We start from the raw sequence: 22043 nt of genomic DNA on the forward strand, positions 1-22043 counted from the left end.
TTATTTGATCCACTCAATTACCTTTTCAAACACCCTTTGTCCAAGACAGTCACATTCTGAGATACTTACTAGGTATTAGGACCTCAATATATGAATTGGGGGGTACCCATAACAATATCTATGTCTGTGTCCAATCTATGTTTATATCTGTGCCACCATTTGTGGGTCTTATTTGAACTTGAAATAATAATGAAAACTCCTGCAGATCTTGTGTGACAATGAAGGCATACACATTCCAAATCTAATTTCCCTAGCTTAATTAGCATGTGGCCTGTTAGCACAAACTTATTGGAGTGAGCATTCTCACAGTCACCCATCACCTAATTTCCAGGCTCCTGAGACCCACTGCTCCACTAATGCTGGGAAGGGTGAGAACAGCTGGCTGGGTAAGTCCCCAAGCCACGGGCTGGCTGTCAGAAAGCCCATGTGGTGTCTGATCTGAAAAGACGCACTGTGGGTAGCAAGAAAAATGCTCACGCTGTGAGCATTCCTCTGGCCTCAGTCTCTTTGTTCTCTTTGTGGCACGTACGAACGTCTGGAATGCTTGTCTGCACACAAGAGGCGCAGACCTGAATGTGGGGCAATTATTCACTCCTTCTAAGTGGGCAGGCTGTGTGAAAGTAGAACATGCAGAATTTTCTATTCTTCTTCTTTTTTTTAAGAAATCACATTTATCAAAGAATTTGGTATATTCCCATACTCCTCCCTTCTTCCCTCCCTCCTTCCTTTCCTTCCTTATCTCCCTTTCTCAGTTATTTTCAGGGAGGGTCTGCCTGTACAAGGCACTCTGCGAGGTCCTGTAGGGGATCCAAAGATGACTCAGAAGGGCTCCACCGTGCATGTTTTATTCCGATGACCTATTCCTTGTTCTGCTTTTGGGTATATTTTCAGGCCTTGGTGTGCTAGTTCTTGGCAATCCTGGAAGCCACTTCAGTGCACAGTGTCGAGTGGAGATCTTCTGAACCCTGGGTGCTTCTCTCTGTAGAATTGACAGCACTCTTACCTGGGCCCTTAGCCAGCTTCCCAAACCTTCTCCCCCTCAGCGAATGGTTCCTGATCCCTCCGGACCCACCATGATCATTGGGCTCATCTTGCCTCCCAGGCTGCTTTATTTTTCCCTTTTTCCGAGCTGTTCCTTCTGATTCCTCCCACTTCTGCCTCTTCTCACTTTGACTCTTTTCCTGATTCACATTGATCATTTCCGATGAGCCAGCTTAGTATGAAAAAGTAAACGTTCGAATGATCTGCTTCCTCTTTACCCACTGTTGTTTATTCCAGGGAACAGAGACATGGAGGGTAAAAAGAAGTCATCCTAAGTTCATTTGTTCTTTTCTATGGCCCTCACTCCATCCTAAAGTTACTTCCCAACCACTGAACATTAGGCAGTATATTTATTTTTAAAGAGTGGGAAGGCATGGAGTATAAAGAATGAGATTCCACAATGTGATTTAAACCTTATCTACAGGTTTAAAAATGTTTAAAATTTATATCTGGAATAGATTTCAAAACAAGCACACAGCCTACTTGAAAATTTAATTCTTACAACTTAATTTGGCTGGGAAGAACTAGTCAGACCTGCTATTTTTTTAGTCATATAGACATTAATCATATAGAGTGTTTCCTTCCACATCTGCCAGCCCCTGAGAAGGCAGCCTCCCTCCTCTCCTGCTAATCAAATGCACGCCCCAGGCAAAGCCCCACCCCTTTGTAAGGGCTGCCTGGGCATCTGTGAGCTCCTTGAGTGCACCCTCTACATCATCTTTGCACCCCAGCAACAGCAAAGTCAGTACCTAATAGGGTCTCAGTAGAAGTGTGGGGAATTAATAAATGAGGACCTTCTCCAGCTTCCTATAAGCATTCCTCTGCTAAACTCCAGTGTGTTTAGTGTCTGTGCAACTCATTTAAAAACTAATGTGCGCCTGACATTGCTAATTAGCCCCCTTATGACTGAATGCTCTGTCCTTTCCACCCAGATTGCCACTTCCTTGAAGAGGACAGTGTTTCATTTTTTCTCTCCATATTTCTCTCTATTGTCTAGTGCAGAGATGGTGCTCACAAATATTGATTTGTACCCTGCTCCTTTTTGCTTGACAGCAGTGTCTGTTGGGAACCACATTCAGAAAGCTAATTTAGCGGAAGCCACAACTTTATTGGAAATACATCCGTACAAGGAGTCTGGCCTCCATGCATTTTAGATGGAGAGATAAATTTCTGCTGGCCAGTTGGTGTTTAGTTTGATTCATTTATGAAGCAGTTGCTCTGCACCTGATACTGAACCAGGCAATGTTCCTGACTCACACCTTGCTGCTCACCTGTGATTTGGGGATAGTGCTAGTCCTCACCAGCGGGCCACAGATGACCAGCGGGCAGTGTACACACTTCCAGACACCTGGCCGGCACCTTTCTGGGTGGTGATGTGGACCAGCTTTTCCCCTAGTGTATGCAGGCCCCTTTTGGGTGGTGCCAGAGTGCTGTCTCCTCCTCTCCAACCCTTGGTCAATCTCTGGGAGCCAGAATAGGTTTTGTAGCAAGTTAGGTGGCTTGAGTCCAAGAAGTCTGTATTGTGGCTTTTCAGGAAACGTCAAGCTTGTCTGCTTAAGAAATGATGTGCAAAGGGGAAATGAACCCTGGCGAGGCTAATAATAGGGATTTTAGGCTGTGTTTTCGCAAGTCAGCCAGTCACAGAGTATTTCTGTGTTAATTCACTGGCGTGTTCCGTGGCAGGAGCACCTCCACACTGCCTTCCCCCAGTTCCAACTGTTGTGCTGCAGCAAGATTTGGTTTGAATCTGGGCAGAGGCCCCCTTTTATGAGCTGCCCTCAGATTCTGTTACAGCGAGTCTGTGAAAGTGATCCTTGCCTTCTTCCCCTTGCACACAAAGGCAGGGAGCTCTTTAAGGGAACTAACTGCCTGCTCCTCCGTAACTGCAAAGCCAGTGCTCCTGTGGGCTCCGCGACCCAAGCTTTTGCCTGAAAATGAGTGGGAAGGGGTCTTGAGGGGCCCCCACGACATCCCTGAGTAGGGCAGGGAGGGAGCTGACAGCCGGAGTGGATGGAGACCACCGGTCCCCGGGGACCAGGTTCCGATTAGCTGCTTCTCGGGATGCTCAGCGTGCCAGCTGAGCATCCTGCCTGTGGTCCAGAGGGTGCTGGCGGCGCATCTTGCGGTATGCCTGCGTGGATTTGAGCCATCGCCCAGAGGCGAGCCCGCATTCAGAAACAGCAGCGGACAGGCTTCCGGCCGGGCTGCGTGCAGACAGCACGAATGCTCAGCTCTAGGCGTCTGCAACAGCCTCCCGACTGCATGGATTTGGCCGTTTAATCAGCCGAGATTACTGCCCGGGAAGACTGGCGAGCCTGATCCCCGCTCCAGCTGCGGTGACAACTTCAGGGCTGGCTATTGACTTCTGTGGGTGCCTGGGGCTCCGTCTTGCACTGCATCTGCTGCTGCTGCTGCTGCTTCCCGGGATCTGAAGTCGGCCACGAGGACTCCTCCGACGGCATCCCCAGGAAGGGGGGTGGGACAAGGAGGGGTTAAAAGACGAGCAGAAACCCACCCAACTACTCAACCTCTCGTGACTGCCTGCGCTCTGGGGTTCTGAGAGGGACCGTGCGCTGCCCGGGGAAGCAATGCAAGTCTCCATAGCCTGCACAGAGCACAATTTGAAGAGTCGGAATGGTGAGGACCGACTTCTGAGCAAGCAGAGCTCCAACGCCCCCAATGTGGTGAACGCAGCCCGGGCCAAATTCCGCACGGTCGCTATCATCGCGCGCAGCCTGGGGACGTTCACCCCTCAGCACCACATTTCTCTCAAAGAGTCCACCGCAAAGCAGACTGGCATGAAATATAGGTATGGATGTAAGATTCCCTCTGCCCGGGGTTTCCGCGGTCGGTACAGGTGCAGTGGAGGCAGTTCCTCAGGTTTGCAAAGTGACTTATTCATTGGTGGGTCGCTGAATTCAGAATTATCAGGCATCTCTGAAATAGCTTCTTAGGAGCATGGCTGTGTTGGGATGTGTGTGGATAGGATTTTTTTTTTTAATGCGGTCCTTTGTGTATATTTTAAAGTGTTAGGAACACCTTAGGAGCTGTATGCGTTCCGGTCTGCAGAGAAAAACGCAACTGCTGGAAACTGGCATTGAGATCAGGGCAGCTTTGCAACAGCATGTGGTTGCCCCAGTTTATGGTACAGATTGTAGTGTCTGTGGTTATACTATTAAAAATAGTTTCCCATCTAGTACTGCATTCTTATTTATCTTTTGAAAGACCAAGGTAACGAACGGTATGCAAGCTTTTGAGGAAGTTTGGTTGGAGGGAGAAACACCTTATAATGGCAATTTAGATTGAACACTGACGCATTTAAATCCAAATTACTGCTGGAAATAAAATGTAGACTTTGTTGTGAAGTACGTAGAAAGAAGTCGGTTGTTGTAATACCATAGTTTCCTCATAAAATTTTAAGGTCCCTCTTCTGCTGTTGTTCATAGTTGAAAGTCTTCTTGGTAATAGTTGCTGCTCTCTTAAATGGGGGATGACAAATTTGATACGTGGAAAATTGCAATATTCAGTTATGTGACTCCTGCTTCCTCATTAGATCTGCTTTGTACTGAGTTTTTCTGACTTTATTTTTTAAAAAACTACTGTGCTTCTAATCTCTAAAAGAGTTTAGAGATATAGAGGGGAAAAACTAATGATGCACCTTCCAAAGACTTTGCTTACCCTAATTGCAGGTACAATTTCATCAATGATTTACATTTAACTGTCCAGCCTTTTTCTTAGGAACCAGGTTTTAGGATAGAAGGAACTGAATGCAATTAAAATAATGCACATCTAAGATTATTTCCCATGTGGGATTTTTGAAATAAGCACTTACACCAATTTCTGTAAAACTTGTCCCTGAAAAAGTTTTCTTTGCAGAGTTATAGGAAAGCTTCCTATTGCAAGAACTTCAAGCTCTGTTGTTTTGATGTATTTCTGAGCCATAAAGAAAGTGGGGCTGGGGGCAGGGGCACTAAAACCATAGCAAAAGCCCTTTGCCCCAACCTCAGTACAGTGCACGGAGCCTGACTCCAGGCAGCTCCTCACCTGTCAGCAGTGGATCTCTGCCTTCCTGCTGTTCCCCTGATGGGGAGTGGTGGCCCACACTGCCAGTCCACTAACCGGGACTGCACTCGCCAGTGCACTGGCATTTTCTATTATCGCTGCTTCTGTGGCACATACCCAACCCCTGCCCCGTGGACACAGTGCCGCTCTGCTGCTCTGCATCCAGCTCCACTGCATCCAGCTCCATTGCATCCAGCTCCACTGCTGAGATGAAGAGGAACTGCTTGCTGCTTTTCTCCCAAGGGCCCCCTTGAAATGGGACCCTCAGAGTTGAGGCCAATCAGAGAGGTGATTTGAATTGTGGCCTCCAGCACTTTAGCAGCATCATGAACTTTTTTTTTTGTAAACCAGAAGAAATAAAAAGTAACCCCCTTCATTTCTTGTGGCAGAGTTTCATGGTTGCTTTGGGATCATTGTGCCGGAAGAGTTTGGCCTTATGAAGGCTTTCGGAGGCAGATTTTCATTAAGGGTTTTCTCATAATACTTACGGTTCAGCTCAGATGGATGATAATTGTCTCTTGCCCAAAAGCCCAGTGTGCTAGTGAGATTCACATGGGGCTTTTTCATTACTGGTAACTAAGGTCAGCTCTTCTCTGACAGAGTGAGCCACATGTGGTCTTCGGTGTACTTGGAATTGAATATGCTATTTGTTGTTTATGTTGACTGGACCAGATACCTGGTCTCTATTTCCCTTCTTATTCTGGACCTTTCTATGATAGGCAGGCGGTTTTGTGTCTGAGAGAGTATGACTTAACCCCTCTTTTTTACAAATTCCACTCAGAGTGACCTTTGGGAAAGAAATTATGAGATTATGCCAAATGTACACAAAGATTTTCTTAGTGTCCGAAAGAGGTGGGAGGAGAGACAAACTAACCATGTACTTTATCAAAAACGATAGAAATAGTTTTATCAGCCAAGCTCTCCTTTTCTTTGACATTGATGTCACTAAAATATAATATGCACGTGTAGACTATTGATTAATGATAATAGCAAAAAAAATAATGCTATGGATTGGGGAAGCTTGGGGAGGTAATCAGGAGAATGTCTGAAGGAACTAGAAGGAAAGTCATTGACTAATTGTGTTTATAATAATATTCTCATCCTTGAAAATGATTTCTATAGGCATAGCTTAATCTAGGATCCATAAACCCTATAGAAGATCAAAATTGTTATAGTTTTGCACATTTTTCAGGAGAGAGTTCATAGATTTCATTGAAGTTTGAAAAGCATCTACTGCTCAAAAACTGTCAAAGAGCAGCGTGAGAGAGTAGAGCAGTGTTCATTTAGTCAACAGATACTTACTGAGCACCTCGTCTGTCCCAGGATCCTTACTAGAACTGGGTGCACAAAGGTATAGCAACAGGCAAGGTCTGGGACTTACATTAAGGTTGGGAAAACAGACCATGGATGAGAAAAGAAATACATCATAATCTATTGTGAGATATTCCTATGAAGGCTATATTTTTGGGGTGATAGTCATGTCTGGGCCAACTTGGTTTATACATTTTGAGGCTGTCATCTCTGCTGTAGTTTCAGGATTACAGTGGCATCTTGGGGCATGGGTAATTGTGTCCACATCCGCCACCTGTTTTTGTCATGCCAAGGACTTCTTCCACATTTCATCACTGCTGCAAGGTGCTACCTGGCCTTTGAGGACTTACTCATAACCCTGACAAATGAGTAGAGTGCCTCCTATCATTTAATGCCTTATGATTTTTGAAGCCCAACTCATATCAAAATCTGTGATTACTCATTAATCAGGAACTCACGAATTTGGGGTTTTAGAAATATATATATGTGTATGAAGCATCTGAATTCTGCAAGAATAAAATGCTCAAAGTCACTACTGAACCCACACTACCCTTGTGCAAGAATCTTGCATAAAATTAGCTATTGTTTCAAGGCTAAAGATAAAAAAACATTCCACTAGGACAATTTGCTGCTCAAACGATACTGTCAGCCCAAAGAACAAGATTCCACCTAATATGCATCCTGGGGACCATCTTGTGTGCTAATAACAGAGTTATTGCATTACTAATAGAGTTTACACTTGTGCTTTACCAATGCATGAGTGTTTTGTGTGTGTTATGTTACAATGCATATGTTAATTGTGTGTGTGTTGAATCTCAGACTTCATCACACTGCGTTAGAGTTTGATGTATAATCTGCAACCATGCGTGATAGATGTAGACACACACATGAACCTTTCATCCTGCGAAAGCCAAATCACTCAGAACACAAATTAAGTCAGGTTGGTTTGGTTGTTTTTGCTTGTTTGGTTGTTGGTGGGTTTTGTTTTTTTTTTAATTTTTACAATGATCCAACGAGTAGTGTTTGACATGGTTTCGGCACTTTCATCATTCCGAATTGAGCACATTTGTACTGATAAGCTACCTCCAATTCTATAGTTGTTACTTTTGCTCTAGAGCATTTGAGTATTGACGAACCCAAATTCATTGAGAAAAATTTTACCTGTAATGTATACATTCATGTCAATATAGCCTTGTGCTGTATAGTTACATAAAATATTCATTGGAATCCTTAAGAATTCTTTCTCAGAAGAAATTATTGCCTGAGTAACAATCTAAATTCCACTAAAAACTTCTCTTTTTCTAGGTTTCCAGGTTAATTACATTACCAGTTTTTGTCATCATTTAAAAACATTTTTGAAATAATTACATGTTCACAGGAATTCACACACACATGCATGTGCAGGGAATTTCCATGTACTCTAGTCCAGTTTTATAGTGGTCACGTCTTACATGATGATAGTACAGCATCAAAACTAGTAAACTGACAGTGACACAGTTGACAGACTGTAGTCATATTTTACCAGTTACACATATATTCATGTGCACGTATGTTTATTTGTCTACGCAATTTTATCACATGCAGAACTTTGTGTAACTAACACCACCACAAAGAAACAGAATTCTTACATCACTACAAATGACTCCATTATGGCCACTAACTAATCTGTGATTTATCTCTATAATTTTGCTATTTCAAAAACATTATATAAATGGAATGGTACAGTTTTTAAAATATTTTGGGATTGTTTTTTTCCCACTTAGCATAACTCTCTTGAGACCCATCCACATTGCTGTGCATATTAATAATTCATTTCTTTTTAGTTCTGAGTAGTATTCTGTGGTGTGGAGTTTCACAGTATTTTGTAACCACTCATCAACTGAAGGAAAATAAAGTTGTCACCACTACTCTTAGGATGCATTAGAGACCATCAGATTATAACATTATTTCCAAACCCTTTCCCTGCCATTCAGTAGCTCAGGAGATCAGATTTAAATGACCTAACGTGGTACCTGAGGTCCTTCACGGTCTGACTATCATCAAGCTTTCCCATCGCTATGTTTTGTTTTCTCATCTTACCTCTAACTTCCTGCTTTATCAGAAGTACCTACTTATGAAAGGTCTGCTCACAGTGCCTGAACCTTCTTGTTTCTTATGTCTCTGCGTCATTTTTCACGCTGGTCCTTCTGCCCTGGAATTCTCCTACCCCTCTTTATAAGTCAGGTAAACTCCTATGCATCCCTTAAGACCAGCTCTAGCATAATCTTCTCTGTGAAACCTTCCTTGGCTCCTTCCCAGACAGCATTAAATATTTACTCTTTAATGCCCTCACTGACTCTGGTCCTTATTTCTGTTATGGAAATGATTGAGAGCATAGTACTGCTGTTATATATCTGCTTTTATGTCTTCCCATTAGCTTGTGAACAGCATGGCGTCTGGATTTTATTTATCCCTGTAACCCAGAGTCTAACCTGGCACCTAGCACATAATAGCTACTTAATAAATACTTGGAACATGACTACCCACGAGGGACACTCTGTTAAGTGCTGGAGACACAGAGAGTGAGAGTCTTCTGTTGACTATTTATACTTTAGTCTGAGTAGTTTTCTACACAAAAGGGTGATGTGTTGAGTGATGCAAAGAATAAATCTTGCTGTAGTGTTGGGAGCTCTCATTCACCAAGGGCTGTCGGAGTCAGGGAGAGGTTTCATGAGAAAGGCGAGTGGAGCTTGGCATCGAGGAAGGAAAACTACCAAGATGAGCAGAGGTGAGAACAGCAGACTTTGGCAGGGGCAACTGCGTGTCCAAAACCCTGGGCATGGAGTGATGGGAAACCACGGAACAGGGCAGAGGGCTTGTGCAGGGAAGTGATGAGAGAGCACAATGTAGGAGTGAAGAGGGGTCGGATTGTGGTACCTTGGCCGTCAGGCTAAGCAATTTAGTCACAAGGAAAACATCAGCCGTGGTAGAACCATTACTGATTTTTGATCAGGGTGTCTGGGTACGAAGTTCTGTTAAGAGAGGTTTAAACCTACAGTTATTCCAAAAAGAAAAATCTAAGAGTTTTAAGTTTGAACTAAGAGAATTCCTGTTGAATTCCACAGCACTCTCTCTTTTCCTACAGAGAAGCAAGACTACAGAGAAAAGACACAGACCAGATGCCTTTTCCATGCCATTCCTTTCCCAGCCTCTTAAAGCACACGTCTCATCCACGGTTCTTTACCTCCCACGAGTGGTGGGCAGATTTTGAATCAAAGCAATTGAACTGAGATCAGTCTTGTCAGCCGATTACATAAAAGGCACTGTGTGTGTGTGTGTGTGTGTGTGTGTGTGCTCGACAGTGCCTCCGTATAGGGGAAAGTGGGAGGAAACAGGTGGGCTGAAGTGGAGGAAGAGGAGAAGAGCCAGCTCTGTGGCTGTGTTTCAAATAGAAAAATCTGACTTGAGTCCAGAGAAGACAGCAGCGTGGTTATTTAAAATGCCATTTTTTTTCTGTTTTTGGTAAAGAATACAATTGTCATTTCCGCTAACTCTCATCATGGGTGTGGGCCTCCCTCTGTTCCTCAAAGCAAAATGCTGAGAAAGGGGAGGGACCGTTCTGAAAATTCCTTGCTGATTCAATCTCCTGGAGTATATCCCACCTCTGCAAAGCACCAGTCAGAAGTCTGGCGTCCATGGGATGGTGAGAAAATGGTAGGAGGAAGGGAGCCTTCTGGAAGTCATCAGGCAAATGCCACTACAGTTCCCTGGCTGTGTGTGTGTATGTGTGTGAGTGTACAGGTGCGAGGGAAGGGAGCCGTCCAAAGTGTTTCCAGAAGCAGCTCATCGTCCAGCTGCAACATTTAATTGGGTTGCTTCCAGTGGAGTCCTTCATCCCAAATCCACTCAATGACCCCCTGTGGAGTGCACTCATTTTAGAGGTATCATTTCATGAAAATGTCTGCAAACACTTCAACCTGTGGTAATTTGTGAAATGTTCAGAGGGGGGAAAAAGTAACATTAGACTCAAAAGGAAAATCAGATTAGTAAATATAGCTGATTTTTCCAATTCATTTTAATTAAGTCATCATCTATTATTAATATATTCATGAAAGTATGAGGTTTGGGTCCAGTGAATCTGATTAAAATATAGGACTGTCGATTTCTTTGAATATTATTCAAAACTCCTTTTAGGAGAGAAAACCCCTTTGTAAGAAGAATTGAATACGTAAGCATCGATTCATACTTTTCCTACAAGAATTTAAAAGCCATTCTGATAGTTATCAGGCATCAAAAATGGTTCAATGTTGCAAATTAATCATGTTGCAGGCTTAAACATCACTGTCTCCAGTTTTCCACTCTTTTCAGAATTAGGAAATAGAGTGATAGAGACTGAGGAATTTCAGGCAAAAGTCTTTAAAGTTTCCATTTCAGTGCTGAGAATGATCAATCCCATTTGATCAGTAGTAATGAAGGAGTTAGCAGTGGATGTTGGCAGTGAGGGGACCTTAGGTACCGTCTAGAGCAGTCACGTTATTTTATAGAACATGGCTCCTTGGTCAGAGTTTTTCAGGGAGCTGATGGAAAAGGCCAGGGCCAAACTTAGGTCTCCTGACGCCATGGGCAGGACTCCTTGTACTCCTCTAGTTTCTACATTGCAGCTTCTTGGCAATGCCCCATTTTTCAACATGGGAAAGAAGTGCAGTCCATTAAAGGCTTCTGGAAGGGACAATTCCCATCTATACATATGCACAGTTTGCAGTTTAGGCTTTTATCTCTAGAAGACGCAAAGCCATGCTGTGCACTGAGCAAGACAGAACAGCTTTCTTTATCTCCTGCGGAGTTGTACGGACCCCAAAGTGTCCTCGAGATAACTTTCTACTTGTACATGTTCTGAAACTGGCCATAAATTAACTTCCAGATGACAGTGTGCTTAGAATCACAATGTGTAAAGAACTGGTTTCTCAGAAAGAGATCTACAAAACCATGGATACAGATAATTGGACAGTGCAACGTGCCAATCTGGGATATGAAATGCTCACTTCGGCATTCGGTGCTGACCCTGCTTTACTCTCCTTCATGCTTTTAGAGATTACTTTGAAATCTTGGAGCTGAGGCTCTGAATGCAATACATTTAAGAATCCTCCTTGTAGGATGGTTTTCAGTTACTCAGATTGGAAACCAAAACAGAAGCCCAGCATTGATTGTTTTTCCTTTGGACTCCGACTGCTGGGGAGGACTCTGAGAGCGCTTGCACGGGCCATCTGGTCCAGCCCTCACGAGAAATCTGCTCTGTTTTTCCATTTGCACTGTGCAGCGAGTACTTGTGAAGGCCCCTGAAGAAATACTGTGTAATCTCCTTTCACAGCAGACATGAAAAAAATAATGGCTCTTCTTTCTAAGAATTAGAATCATTCATTAAGCTCTGAAATCCTCAGAGGAAGCTCTAAGGTGAGAGTTTTTAGAATTCTCCTCTAGTGTCTGGCCCCTCACAATCAAGCCAGTTTAGAAAGTGAAAATAGGAGATGGGGGTGCAAAGAAAGCAAGGGCACAGCAGGGAGGCCAGGGTGGCCCTCGGTGGCGTGCCGAAGATCCCAAGCCCCTGGGACACCGGGGAGGAGACCCCGTCCATTCTGGTCTCAGCACCGCTCACCTGGCCTGACTGTTCCGCTGCTGAACCGTCCAAGAGTGTAAAAACATTTGACGAGGACAAAATCCTTGCAGTTGACTCAGCTTGTTCCAAGCTGTATTGGAAGCTTCTTGGCCTGTCCTTGGTTGAAACAGAAAACAAACCTGCTATGATTTCCTGCGTCGTAAGGCTGCTGGTACTTGAAAATCCCCCTGATTTCCAGAATGGTTCTCATCCTTTCCTCCTAGATCTCATTTTCTGATTCCCATCTGTAAGAATGACCCTCATCCTTTAGGTCCTCCAGGGCAGGGTACAATTCCGAGTAAAGCACTGGGCTTTTCAGCGCAGAATAGTGAGCTGTCCTGATATCAGAGACAGGCTCTGTCGCCTTGTTTGCATGTCAGGGTCATGCTGACTGTATTAGGAGAAAAAATATTTTTAATATCGTGAGACAACCTCTGAAAAAGTGCTGTGAGACATTTTTAACAATTCCAACCCATTTATTAGAATCATGGAGCATGACTGGTGATAACACAGTAACTCTTATCAGATCATCAGCCCTAAAGGTTGTAATGGTAACAACTAAAGTCTCTGGGTTGGAGAATTGTGATGAAGTCAAGTTTGATATATAGGTTTCAGTGGTAGTGGAGTATCCACATGAAAACTAAAAACTTGCAGTATGATTAATTGGACTTTGCAATACTTCTATAGAGGAGTGTTTTTAATTTTTCACCTAGCAGGTTTAAATGTGAAGGTGACTGTAGTACGTGGCTAGTATTACTCACAAGAAAAGTTTTCTGTATTGGTCATGACCACCCTCCGGGAGAGCGCCCCCTGACGGACTCGGCTGCAGAAAATTCCAAGCACGATGTTCTTCAGGACGAGTTTGTGTCTACTGGAAGGCCCATTTGGTTTAAAAGAGCTCTTACATAAGAAAAGCAGGCTTTCCCCCACCCTGAGGAACATATGCTAATAAAGCACCCGCTTTCCAGCTTTTTTGAAATGAGTTTCCACTTAAACTTGGTTTTTATGTCACTGGATTTTCCTGTTAGTATCTTTTTGTCCTGAGACCAGAGCAGCAAGCTTGTTATAAAAATCAATTGTGTAAATAATATAGCTTTAATGAATGCTGCTTCTTTCTCAGCTCAAGAACCAGCGATGAATTCCTCTGAGACAGTTGATGAAAACAGGCTTTTGACTCACTCCTGTTCCGTTTCCCGTCTCTACATGCACAAGCACCTCTGTGTTACAGAGTCTTTGCGTTTACTGAAAAGGCCGAAAGTGCTGGAAAAGAAGTTTTAGTTTAATTCCAGAGCATTTTCATCTTGATGGAAATCATATGTGTGCAGTTTTAATGAAGAGCAAAAGTAGATGAACGGCAGAGGGACTCAAAGGAAAGTGGGTGTTGGGAAATTCGTGGCCTAACTTCCCACTCACTGATGGTTTATCTTTTGTTTCCAAGGAAGAAGGTTCAGGTTTCAGATTTCACTCAAATGTAATTTCTCCAAGAGCAATCTTCTGGAAATTGGGAGGCTTGGATCCCCTAGTCTCTGAAAGCACAGGATCATTCCTTAGCCGGAGAAGCAAATGACTGCCCGCCTGAGGACTCCAGGGTTGACCAGATGTTTTCCAAGGCTTCAGCAAGACCTTCTGTGGTCCTATTTCAAAACAAGTAACGTAAAAGGGGATACAGCAAGTACCCTTAGTTTTCTGTGCTGCTGCAACAGGCTACCATGAAATTAGCATCTCAAAACAACACAAATTTATTCTCATAGGTCGGGACGTCCGAAGTCTCAGATCAAGGTGTCAGCAGGCCTGTGTTCCTCCTGCAGCTGCAGGGTAGAAATTCATGGCCTCCCCTTTTCCTGCTTCTGGAGGCCACTTAGCTCAAGGCTCTTCCCTCCACCCCTTCAACTTCCGATTTTGTTTTCATCTCTTTTTTTTCCACTTTGATCCCCTTGTCTTCCCCTTATGAGGATAATCTCTCTATCTCAAAATCTTTAACTTAATCACACTTGGAAAGTCCCATTTGCTATGTAAGGTGATATTATTCCCAAGTTTCACAAATGAGGACATGAGCATCCTTCAGGGCCATTGTACAGCTTACCACACACATCATGCAAATACGCGGCAAGCGAGAGGAGAGAGTTAAAGGAACCCCAAGGAATCAAACATTACATCCTCATCACTTTCTCTAAGACTTATTCAGGTGAGACAAGACAGCTAAAGGAATAAAGAGGTCATGGAAAATTCAGGGCAGTCTACCCCTGGCTGGCTGGGTTACTCACGTGGCCGGAGCATCGGCCTGTACACCAAAGGGCTGCTGGTTTCGGTCTCTGATCAGGGCACATAACCAGGCTGCGGGCACCTATAGCCTCCGTTGGGGCACCTGCGGGAGGCAACCAGTTGATGTCTCTCTCCCCCCACGCCCCTCTTTCCTCGTGCTCTAAAAATCAATGAACATATCCTCGGGTAAGGATTTAAAAAAATGCAGGGTACTCAGGATTTCAGTGTGTAAGGCTATAGTTTAGGTTTTCAATCAGAACAAAAATTCCTTTTTACAGTGTGTAGCCCCAGTGTGAAAAGTTTAAACAGCTTAATTTGGCCTTGGCAATGACCATGATGGCAGTTACATACTGCCTGAATCTGCTCTGCTCCTTAGATTTCTAAGTAAGTGCAGCAGCTACTAGAAATATCTTTTTCCTTTTTTTTTCTTTCATGGCCAAAGGACAAATGAGAAGATGTGGAAGTGGACATTAGTGGAATATCAATGGATAGCCATAAAGATCAGCTGTAATTAAAATTCCTGTGTCTCAACAGGTAACACCTATCTCTAAACTTCAGAACCAGAATCTGAGAGAGGGAGTAGTCACCCTCCTTCCCAGCACCTGGGCCGGAGGGAGCCGCCGCCGCAGCGGCAGCAGCGGCAGCAGCAGCAGAAGCAGCGGTGCACTTTTCATCCTCATGGGATGCATCTGTGCGGCTCTGCGCACATCCGCTGACAGAGTTTTCTTTCACCCCCGTGAAAGTCCTACTGCACCTCCTCGTAGCAGTTGTCGGGGCAGTCTGTGGGGGAGGGAGGAAGGTGTTTCTTGCTGAGATGTCAAGTCTCTTTCTAAACCCTTTATTAAAACCATTCCCTTGAAGCCATTAGGTTGGCCAGTCATTTTATTTTCATCACAAAAAGCTTTTATTCTTATTCATAAAATTGGTACATATTCTGACAAAAATTTTCAAATGTTTTACATCCCATGCAGTTTTCCTCTGTTGAGCTTGGCCTCACTCACCAACAGAGGAAGTCAGCTGTCTGTCGCTCAGTTTTTCCCTCTCCTTCCAAAGACCCACAGCTCCTCTGCCGCTGCTCAGAACATTGGGCTTTGAAGATTACGTGTTCTTGATGCCAAATCATTTAAACCTACACCCTCTCTTGGCATGCAAGCAATAAGTACCAGATTGCATCAAATTTGGGGTGAAAGATTAGTGGCTGCAGATCAAAGTAAGAAAAGTGATTCACTGGGAATTCAGAAATCAGAGTAGACCGTTAAAGCTCAACCTTGGCCTGTAATTCCTTCTCTCATGGCCAGATCGTGTTTCCTGGGGGCTGCAGGGAATGCAACGCTCCAGAGAGGGAACTGAGGAAATGATGCCTGTGGGACGGCACTGATGGTGGGCTGGGCTACCACCCTCAACTGCAGAGTGGGGTGCAGCGCATGCACGCACAGGCTAGAAAGCAATGGGCAGAGGCAGTAATTCTAAACCGGAAATGGGAAGGTGTTGTAAAACCCCTCCCAGGGCTAGCCAGCTCCACGTGCATTTCCAACTCAGTGTCATCATCTCTACGTAGACAGCTCAGTGTACTCAGAGCCTACAGAAACCACTAAGCCCCTCTAAGAGTATGTTGAGGGCAGAAAGGGGAAGAGCTGGTTGCTGTCTGCCAAATTATTTTTTTAACTTTATTTGTGTTTAGAGAGAGAGGAAGGGATGGAGAGAAACATCAATGGGAGAGAGAAACATTGATCTGTTGTCTCTCATAGACACCCCTGACTGGAACCAAACCCACAGCCCAGGTGTGTGCCCTGACGGGGGATCAACCGTTAACCTTTCAGTTTCTGGGACAATGCCCAACCCCCTGAGCCACACCAGTCAGGGCGTCTACCGAATTCTCATCAATAGGGTCTGTATGCCAACTCAGAGAAGAGACTTTCTTTAGGGCCTAATGCAAATTCGGCAATGACAACATTGGTTAATGTGGACAGCAGAACAGAAAAATAAACACATTGAAGTCTGTATGTTTATTCTGCTAATAAACTCTGCCTGATTACAGGTTGTTGACAGCCACTAATGGAGCAAAGAGAAGTGTGCTTTGATGTCGTTTCTTAGCAGGAAGGCAACACCACCACGTGACAATGCTCTTGATCACAGTATTTGAACTTACTTTAACAATGGTTACTTTTAGGAATAGAAACATTCATAAAATGTTAGTTTATTGCTTTTCTTGTTGTTTATTCCTCCAAGGGGATTCGCCTGGTCTATACTTATTTTGAGATGGAAATACCTTGGGGCAATGTTTGACAAGACAAATGCTTATTATCAGAATGTGTGAATAACATATTTTCCACTGAAAATCTTACTGTATGTCGATTGCCTGTGTAAATAGTTAAACCAAGGGTTGGAAAGAGCTTAATTAATATTATTTTTATCCTTGAAAAAACACTGAAATGGGGTAGCAAGTGGAGTTATGCCTATTTTCAGTTCCAGCGAATGAGACACGAAACAGAACCTAATGACATATTGTGTAATCCAAAATATCCAGCTCTTGGTTTTAATTTTAAGTTCAGACAGCTTCTTGCTTCGTTCTTCTGATAGTGACCAGCATATGTTTATGCCAAGAGTGAACCAGGATGAAAAGAAATCTAACATTGGCAAATGACAGTTCTAGGCAAGGTTTTGTTTTCCCTTGTTGGAGTGGGGCGGCGGGGTGGTCCCGGTACTCGGCGTTCTCCATCCTGGCAGAGACGGGGCTGGAGCAGCAGGACGGGACAAAGGATGTGTACTCAGGAGCTCAGAGTTGGTCCCAGAATCCATAGGCCGATGTGAAGTTCAGGAGCCATTATGTTTATTTTGGGCAGCTCAAGCTATTAGAAACCTGCATGAAGGTGGGGAGTAAGTGCGTCTTCAGGTGTTAATAAGTAAATTTATATATAGCTTAAGGAAGCAGCAGATATTTTGAAGGTGGGCTTCTTTGGCAAGTATTTCTCATGTGTATCTGGTCCAGCAAGATGTGTGTTGGGGGTGAGGTCGGGGGAGAACCACATAGTAACTAAGGGTCCTGTAGCATTTGCGTACTCGGCTTTGTCTTCACTGGACAACAACTTCTCTGTGCCCCAGTATATGTGAGATGAGCCTAGTAATCTTTTATGGCGTTGTTTGGAAGATTGCATGAGATAATGTATGTAAAGTACCAATTGTTACCATCATAACGGTCATTAACATCAATAACGAGGGGCAAGAATAAATGAGGCTCTACCAGCATATAGTATGCTCATTGCAGTAGGCCTTTTTAAAACTTTCTTTTTGGCTTCAAAATATTCATATTTTAATCATCCCCAGTACTAACATTGTGTCTGGCATGCCATAGGCAATCATTTAAAGTTAGTTGGGTGGATATATGGAGGTCCAGTCTTCACAAGTTGCAAAGGCTACCATAAACATTTATTACAATACAACTCTCTTGGCTTCCAGTGCAAACTTCACTCTTTACAGATTTGTCTTGTTCACACTCATGATGCGTCTTCTTTCTTTTGGAGGCAGGAATCCTGTCTGCTTTTGACCTTGGCTGCTAAAGAGCCTGACCTGTCTTTGAGGTCTCCCATGGTTTCTGTCATATCCAGTTACACTCAGCTTCGTACCAGAAAAGAATGTAAGGTGGTTCCCAAAATTGTATGGATTACAACAAGAAAAAAGAAAACTAACATGACAGGGGAAAGATGGGTTAGGGTGCTGGTAACATTTGTCTCATTCAGACGCTAAGGCTTGCTCACATCCTTGAAAACCAGGTGATGGCCTTATGCTGTGTGCAGGGGACTGGCCAGGGGAACGGATTGGTCAGGGACTGCTCCAGTCTTTGTTTTTGTGGGTTTTCTGCTAAGAATGAGGGTCTGTGTGAGATGGTGAATCCTGAGTTATCATTTGCTCCTTCATAAAAAACGGGACAATGAAAGCAAGGCAGTTTATAAAATTATATATCAAAATATATTCCAATATCACTATATATAGTAAACAGATTCGTCATGAAAAGAGGATACCTGTATGCAAATGAGATTTGGGGGCCAAATTATTTATAATAATAAATAAGATTCACAGGTTCATATTGATCAATTAAAATAATGATATAACAACTCCAAGGCTCTTTCAGTGACTTAAGTTTTGAACAGAACGTGATGTGCAAATGGAGCTTGTTGAGCCTCCTCCCTATGGCATGTCCGGCTCCCTGGCCTTTTCTCGACGGCTGCAGCGGACTACCGGGGGTCTCAGTTCCCCAAGGGCAGAAGTAGCAGGGGACCCCCAAGTCCGGGTCCACTCACTCCAGCCCACACTGAATTACGTTTTCTTCTGAGATTCATGAACAGAGAAGTGATCTCTTGGTTTGTTTGTAATGCGGGCAGGTGTGGTGAGACCATTTAAAGATATGTATTAACATATATGGTTTCTCACTGCATCTCTCCACTTTCTTTCTTTTTCATTCAAGAGAGTAGCCGATGCTTTCCTATTTGCAGAAAATGTGGTTTTTGCTTCCAGAATTCTAAATCCGCTGAAGGAGGTCAGGTTTGAGAGAAAAGGCACTTCCCAGATTCAGCCCCATGAGCCTCGCTCCCTGATAACACCGGAAGAACATAATAGGATGTCAGAGGAAATGGCCGTGTGGTGTGGGAGATGCTAGATCCCCAGCCAGAGGTCTGCCCACTGCCCCCCCCCCAAGGTCTATGAAGCTCCCTGGGTGGCTTCAGAGTAGTACAGCCAAGCACCACATGGTCTGGGGCAAAGGTCATTGGGGGTAAGAGTGGACAGATGACTGCTGATGGGAGGGAGTTCCTAATACCTCGGACGTATAAGACCCTGGCCCTTGGCCCAATAACAACAGCTGGGGAGGGAGCCAGGAGGGAGCCAGCATTGTCTGAGAGTTCAATTAACGGTTGGCTTGGCAGGAGGGAGTCCCTGAGTGGAAATTAAGTTAATTTTATAGAAAACTTTTAACATGTTTATTTCTCGCACACCTGAGTTTGTGGTCTGAGAAGGTTACCTGCTTCTCGTGCCTTTTGGAAGGTGGACAAGGAGGGCAGGAGGGACAACCCAGGCATTGTTTCAAGGTGGGAACCCAGCAGGTAAAGCAAGAGGGATGGGGAGGGAAAAAGCACTTAATGCTGCAGACGGGAGTCTCCAGGCTTAGCCACCCGAGGCCGGAGGGATTCATTTTAAGAGCAACGGGAGTTCATTTTATGGAAATGGGGAACTTTTTTATTTGGAGATTTTTTTCATCATTTTTTAATTTCGTCTTTACAAAGACAGAAATTATTTATTTGGTGAAAAAGTTCCTTTTACTGTCATGCTTATTTCTCAAAAGAACAATTAAACGGTCTCCAGTTTAGAATAAGAAAATATCTTATTAAAATTAAAGCCACATTTGGTAGTGCAGCGCTGAGTACAAAGAGAAAATTAAGGACGCTGAAGTTGCCCCGATGCTGTTATTGCCCCTCTGAGGACAGAGAGCCAGGGAAGTGCAGGTGTATAAATAAGGCGGGGTGACACCATCTCATGGAGGCCTTTGCCGGACCACACATTACTGAAATATGTGCCTCTTCTCACCGTCATGCGGCAGAATTAGAGGACAGATGTGTCTCATTGTTAAACTATTGGCCTTGACACTTTTTTATATTTAATTGTGATTATTGAGAATGAAGCAGGGATTGCACAGAGTAAATAGCTCCTAGAAGAGCATTGTGCTCACATAGCACATGGGTCCCTAATTGTTAAGGCCAACGTGACTTCGAATGGATGGCTTTACTCAACAAGCACTCCCTGAGCTCCCACGCCAGGCCAGGCTCTGTGCTGGTTGCAAAGAATAAGGAAATGAATAAAATAGCCTTTGCCTTTAAAAAGCTTACATTTTAGATCAGGGAGAAAGAGAAACAAACAAATATTTCGAGTATCAGGGGTGAGACCCGCTATGAAGTAAGCAGAGCCCTGGAGGGCACTATTTAAGAGGGCAGATAGGGGTGTGTTTCGATAACTTTTGACCGTGAACGAGAAGGTGAGAGAGGGAGAGCCTTCTGAGTATGGGGGCAGTGGTGAGGCGGGGAGGCTGATCAACCCAGACAGATGAAACAGCAAGTGCAAAGGCCGGGAGGGCACTTGCTGCATCTGAGAACAGTTAAGAGCTCAGTGAGGTTGGAATGTGCCAGGGAGGGAGAGGAGCAGCCAGGAGCCAGACTGGGTGGGCCTCGTGGACCATGGTGAGAACTTTGGGTTTATTTCCGAGTGAGAAGGAGCCATTGCAGGATTTTGAGCTGAGGAGTGAGTGACGAGAATTGACACAGGCTTTATAACGATAGCTCAGGTATCTCGGTGGAAAATGGGCTGTGGGAGTACAAGTGCAAGTCAAGAGGCCAGTCAGAAGGATGCTACAGTCGTCTTCATGAAAATGTAGGTAGCTGGACCTGGGGCGATAGGGATGGAAATGCTGGGAAATGGTCAGATAGCAGGTAGACCAGTCTATGAGGGTAATGATGAGGTCCTTTTACATATGCAGCTTCTAAGCTGAGGCTGTTCACTGTAGTGATTAGTCTTGAGCTTGAATTCAGCTCTGTCACTTACACTGTCTTTGATGCTGAGCTAATTTTTCACCAGTAAAAGGTAGATGATGACAGTATCTGTCTTCCAAGTTGTTAAGAGGATTAAGTAAAGCATTGATCTTAACATTTTGATGTTTTAATTCTGTCATGTTAATGTCAGAAAGCATCTTATAATCAACATCAAGAATTATTGTGGTAAAGTTTCTTTGTTCTGAGTGGCTATTATTAAATGGATGGTATACTTTTAATTGCTGGAATGTTAGAATTTAGGAAATATAGGGTAAAAATGGGAACACATATATCCTGAGAATTTATTAGCATTAGCTTTTATATTTTGACTAAGTTATTTTTTTCCTTTTAGTTAGGGATATATTCCTTACTTTTTTCTTATTTTTTCCTTCCAAAAAGAAGAGCAGAAAAAAAATCTACCTTCCCTCCATCAGACTTAAAAAGAGAAAAACAAATATTTCTTCAGGAGTGCTAGCAATCTCCTTGTTTTCTCGCCTTACTGGTTTTTCTTTGACACTATCTTGAGTTGCAAACAATCAATGGTGTTTTGTTTTTAGTTTTTTAGATAAAAGGCAAGCATTCACTATATGGACGTCTTACTTCCCTGACACTAGGAATCTGGATTTTAACTCTGTATTGAGTACTTGATGAATGAGATTCATCTTGAGTGTCACGTAGACTTACAGGCCAGAATGAGGCTGCGGTCCTCTCTGCCCCAGAGGTCTCAGCCCTCTGCAGCTCCGTGGCAGCAGGCAGCTGCACAGATTGCTGCCGCACAGACTCCCGGGGTCCCCAGCTTCTGTGGTCCCCCATTCAAGTCAACGGATCTTTATGTAATCTTGATGTGTTATGTGCACAGCACTCTGTGCATAGAGCAAAAGAAATACTGAATTCTACTTCTTCTTTAAGGAGCATCTCAGCTTTTACCTGGTTGGGGAGACAAGATTCATCTGCCTAAGAGACTTGAGAACAGTAAAAGTAACAGCAATAGATTGCTCAGTAGAATTATAACACTATCTCAAGTTGAATGGTCTAAACAGTGGGTTCCAACGCACTGCATCCTTGGGGTCAAAGAGAAGATAGCAGACCTGTGATCACAGAAAAAGGAGCAAGGAGAAGGCTGGCAGCTCCCAATCTTTCCGCCATCTTTGTGACCAATCTGA

The 22043-nt window shown here is 43.8% G+C and overlaps 1 protein-coding gene across 2 annotated transcripts in view; it reads left to right on the forward strand.

The window, feature by feature from the left end:
• KCNAB1 (potassium voltage-gated channel subfamily A member regulatory beta subunit 1) overlaps positions 1–22043 on the forward strand; it is a 307769-nt gene that overhangs the window by 89112 nt on the left and 196614 nt on the right. The window contains exon 1 of one of the 2 annotated variants that reach the window (XM_028505144.2): positions 2622–3850. The exons of the other annotated variant lie outside the window; for it this stretch is intronic. Within the exon in view, the coding sequence (XP_028360945.1) occupies positions 3630–3850 (221 nt within the window). The 5' untranslated portion in view covers positions 2622–3629. Of the gene's footprint in view, positions 1–2621; positions 3851–22043 lie in introns of those variants that run through there. 2 annotated transcript variants of the gene reach the window in all.

This window comes from Phyllostomus discolor, chromosome 2 (assembly GCF_004126475.2).
Source record: "Phyllostomus discolor isolate MPI-MPIP mPhyDis1 chromosome 2, mPhyDis1.pri.v3, whole genome shotgun sequence".
Lineage (NCBI taxonomy): Eukaryota > Metazoa > Chordata > Mammalia > Chiroptera > Phyllostomidae > Phyllostomus > Phyllostomus discolor.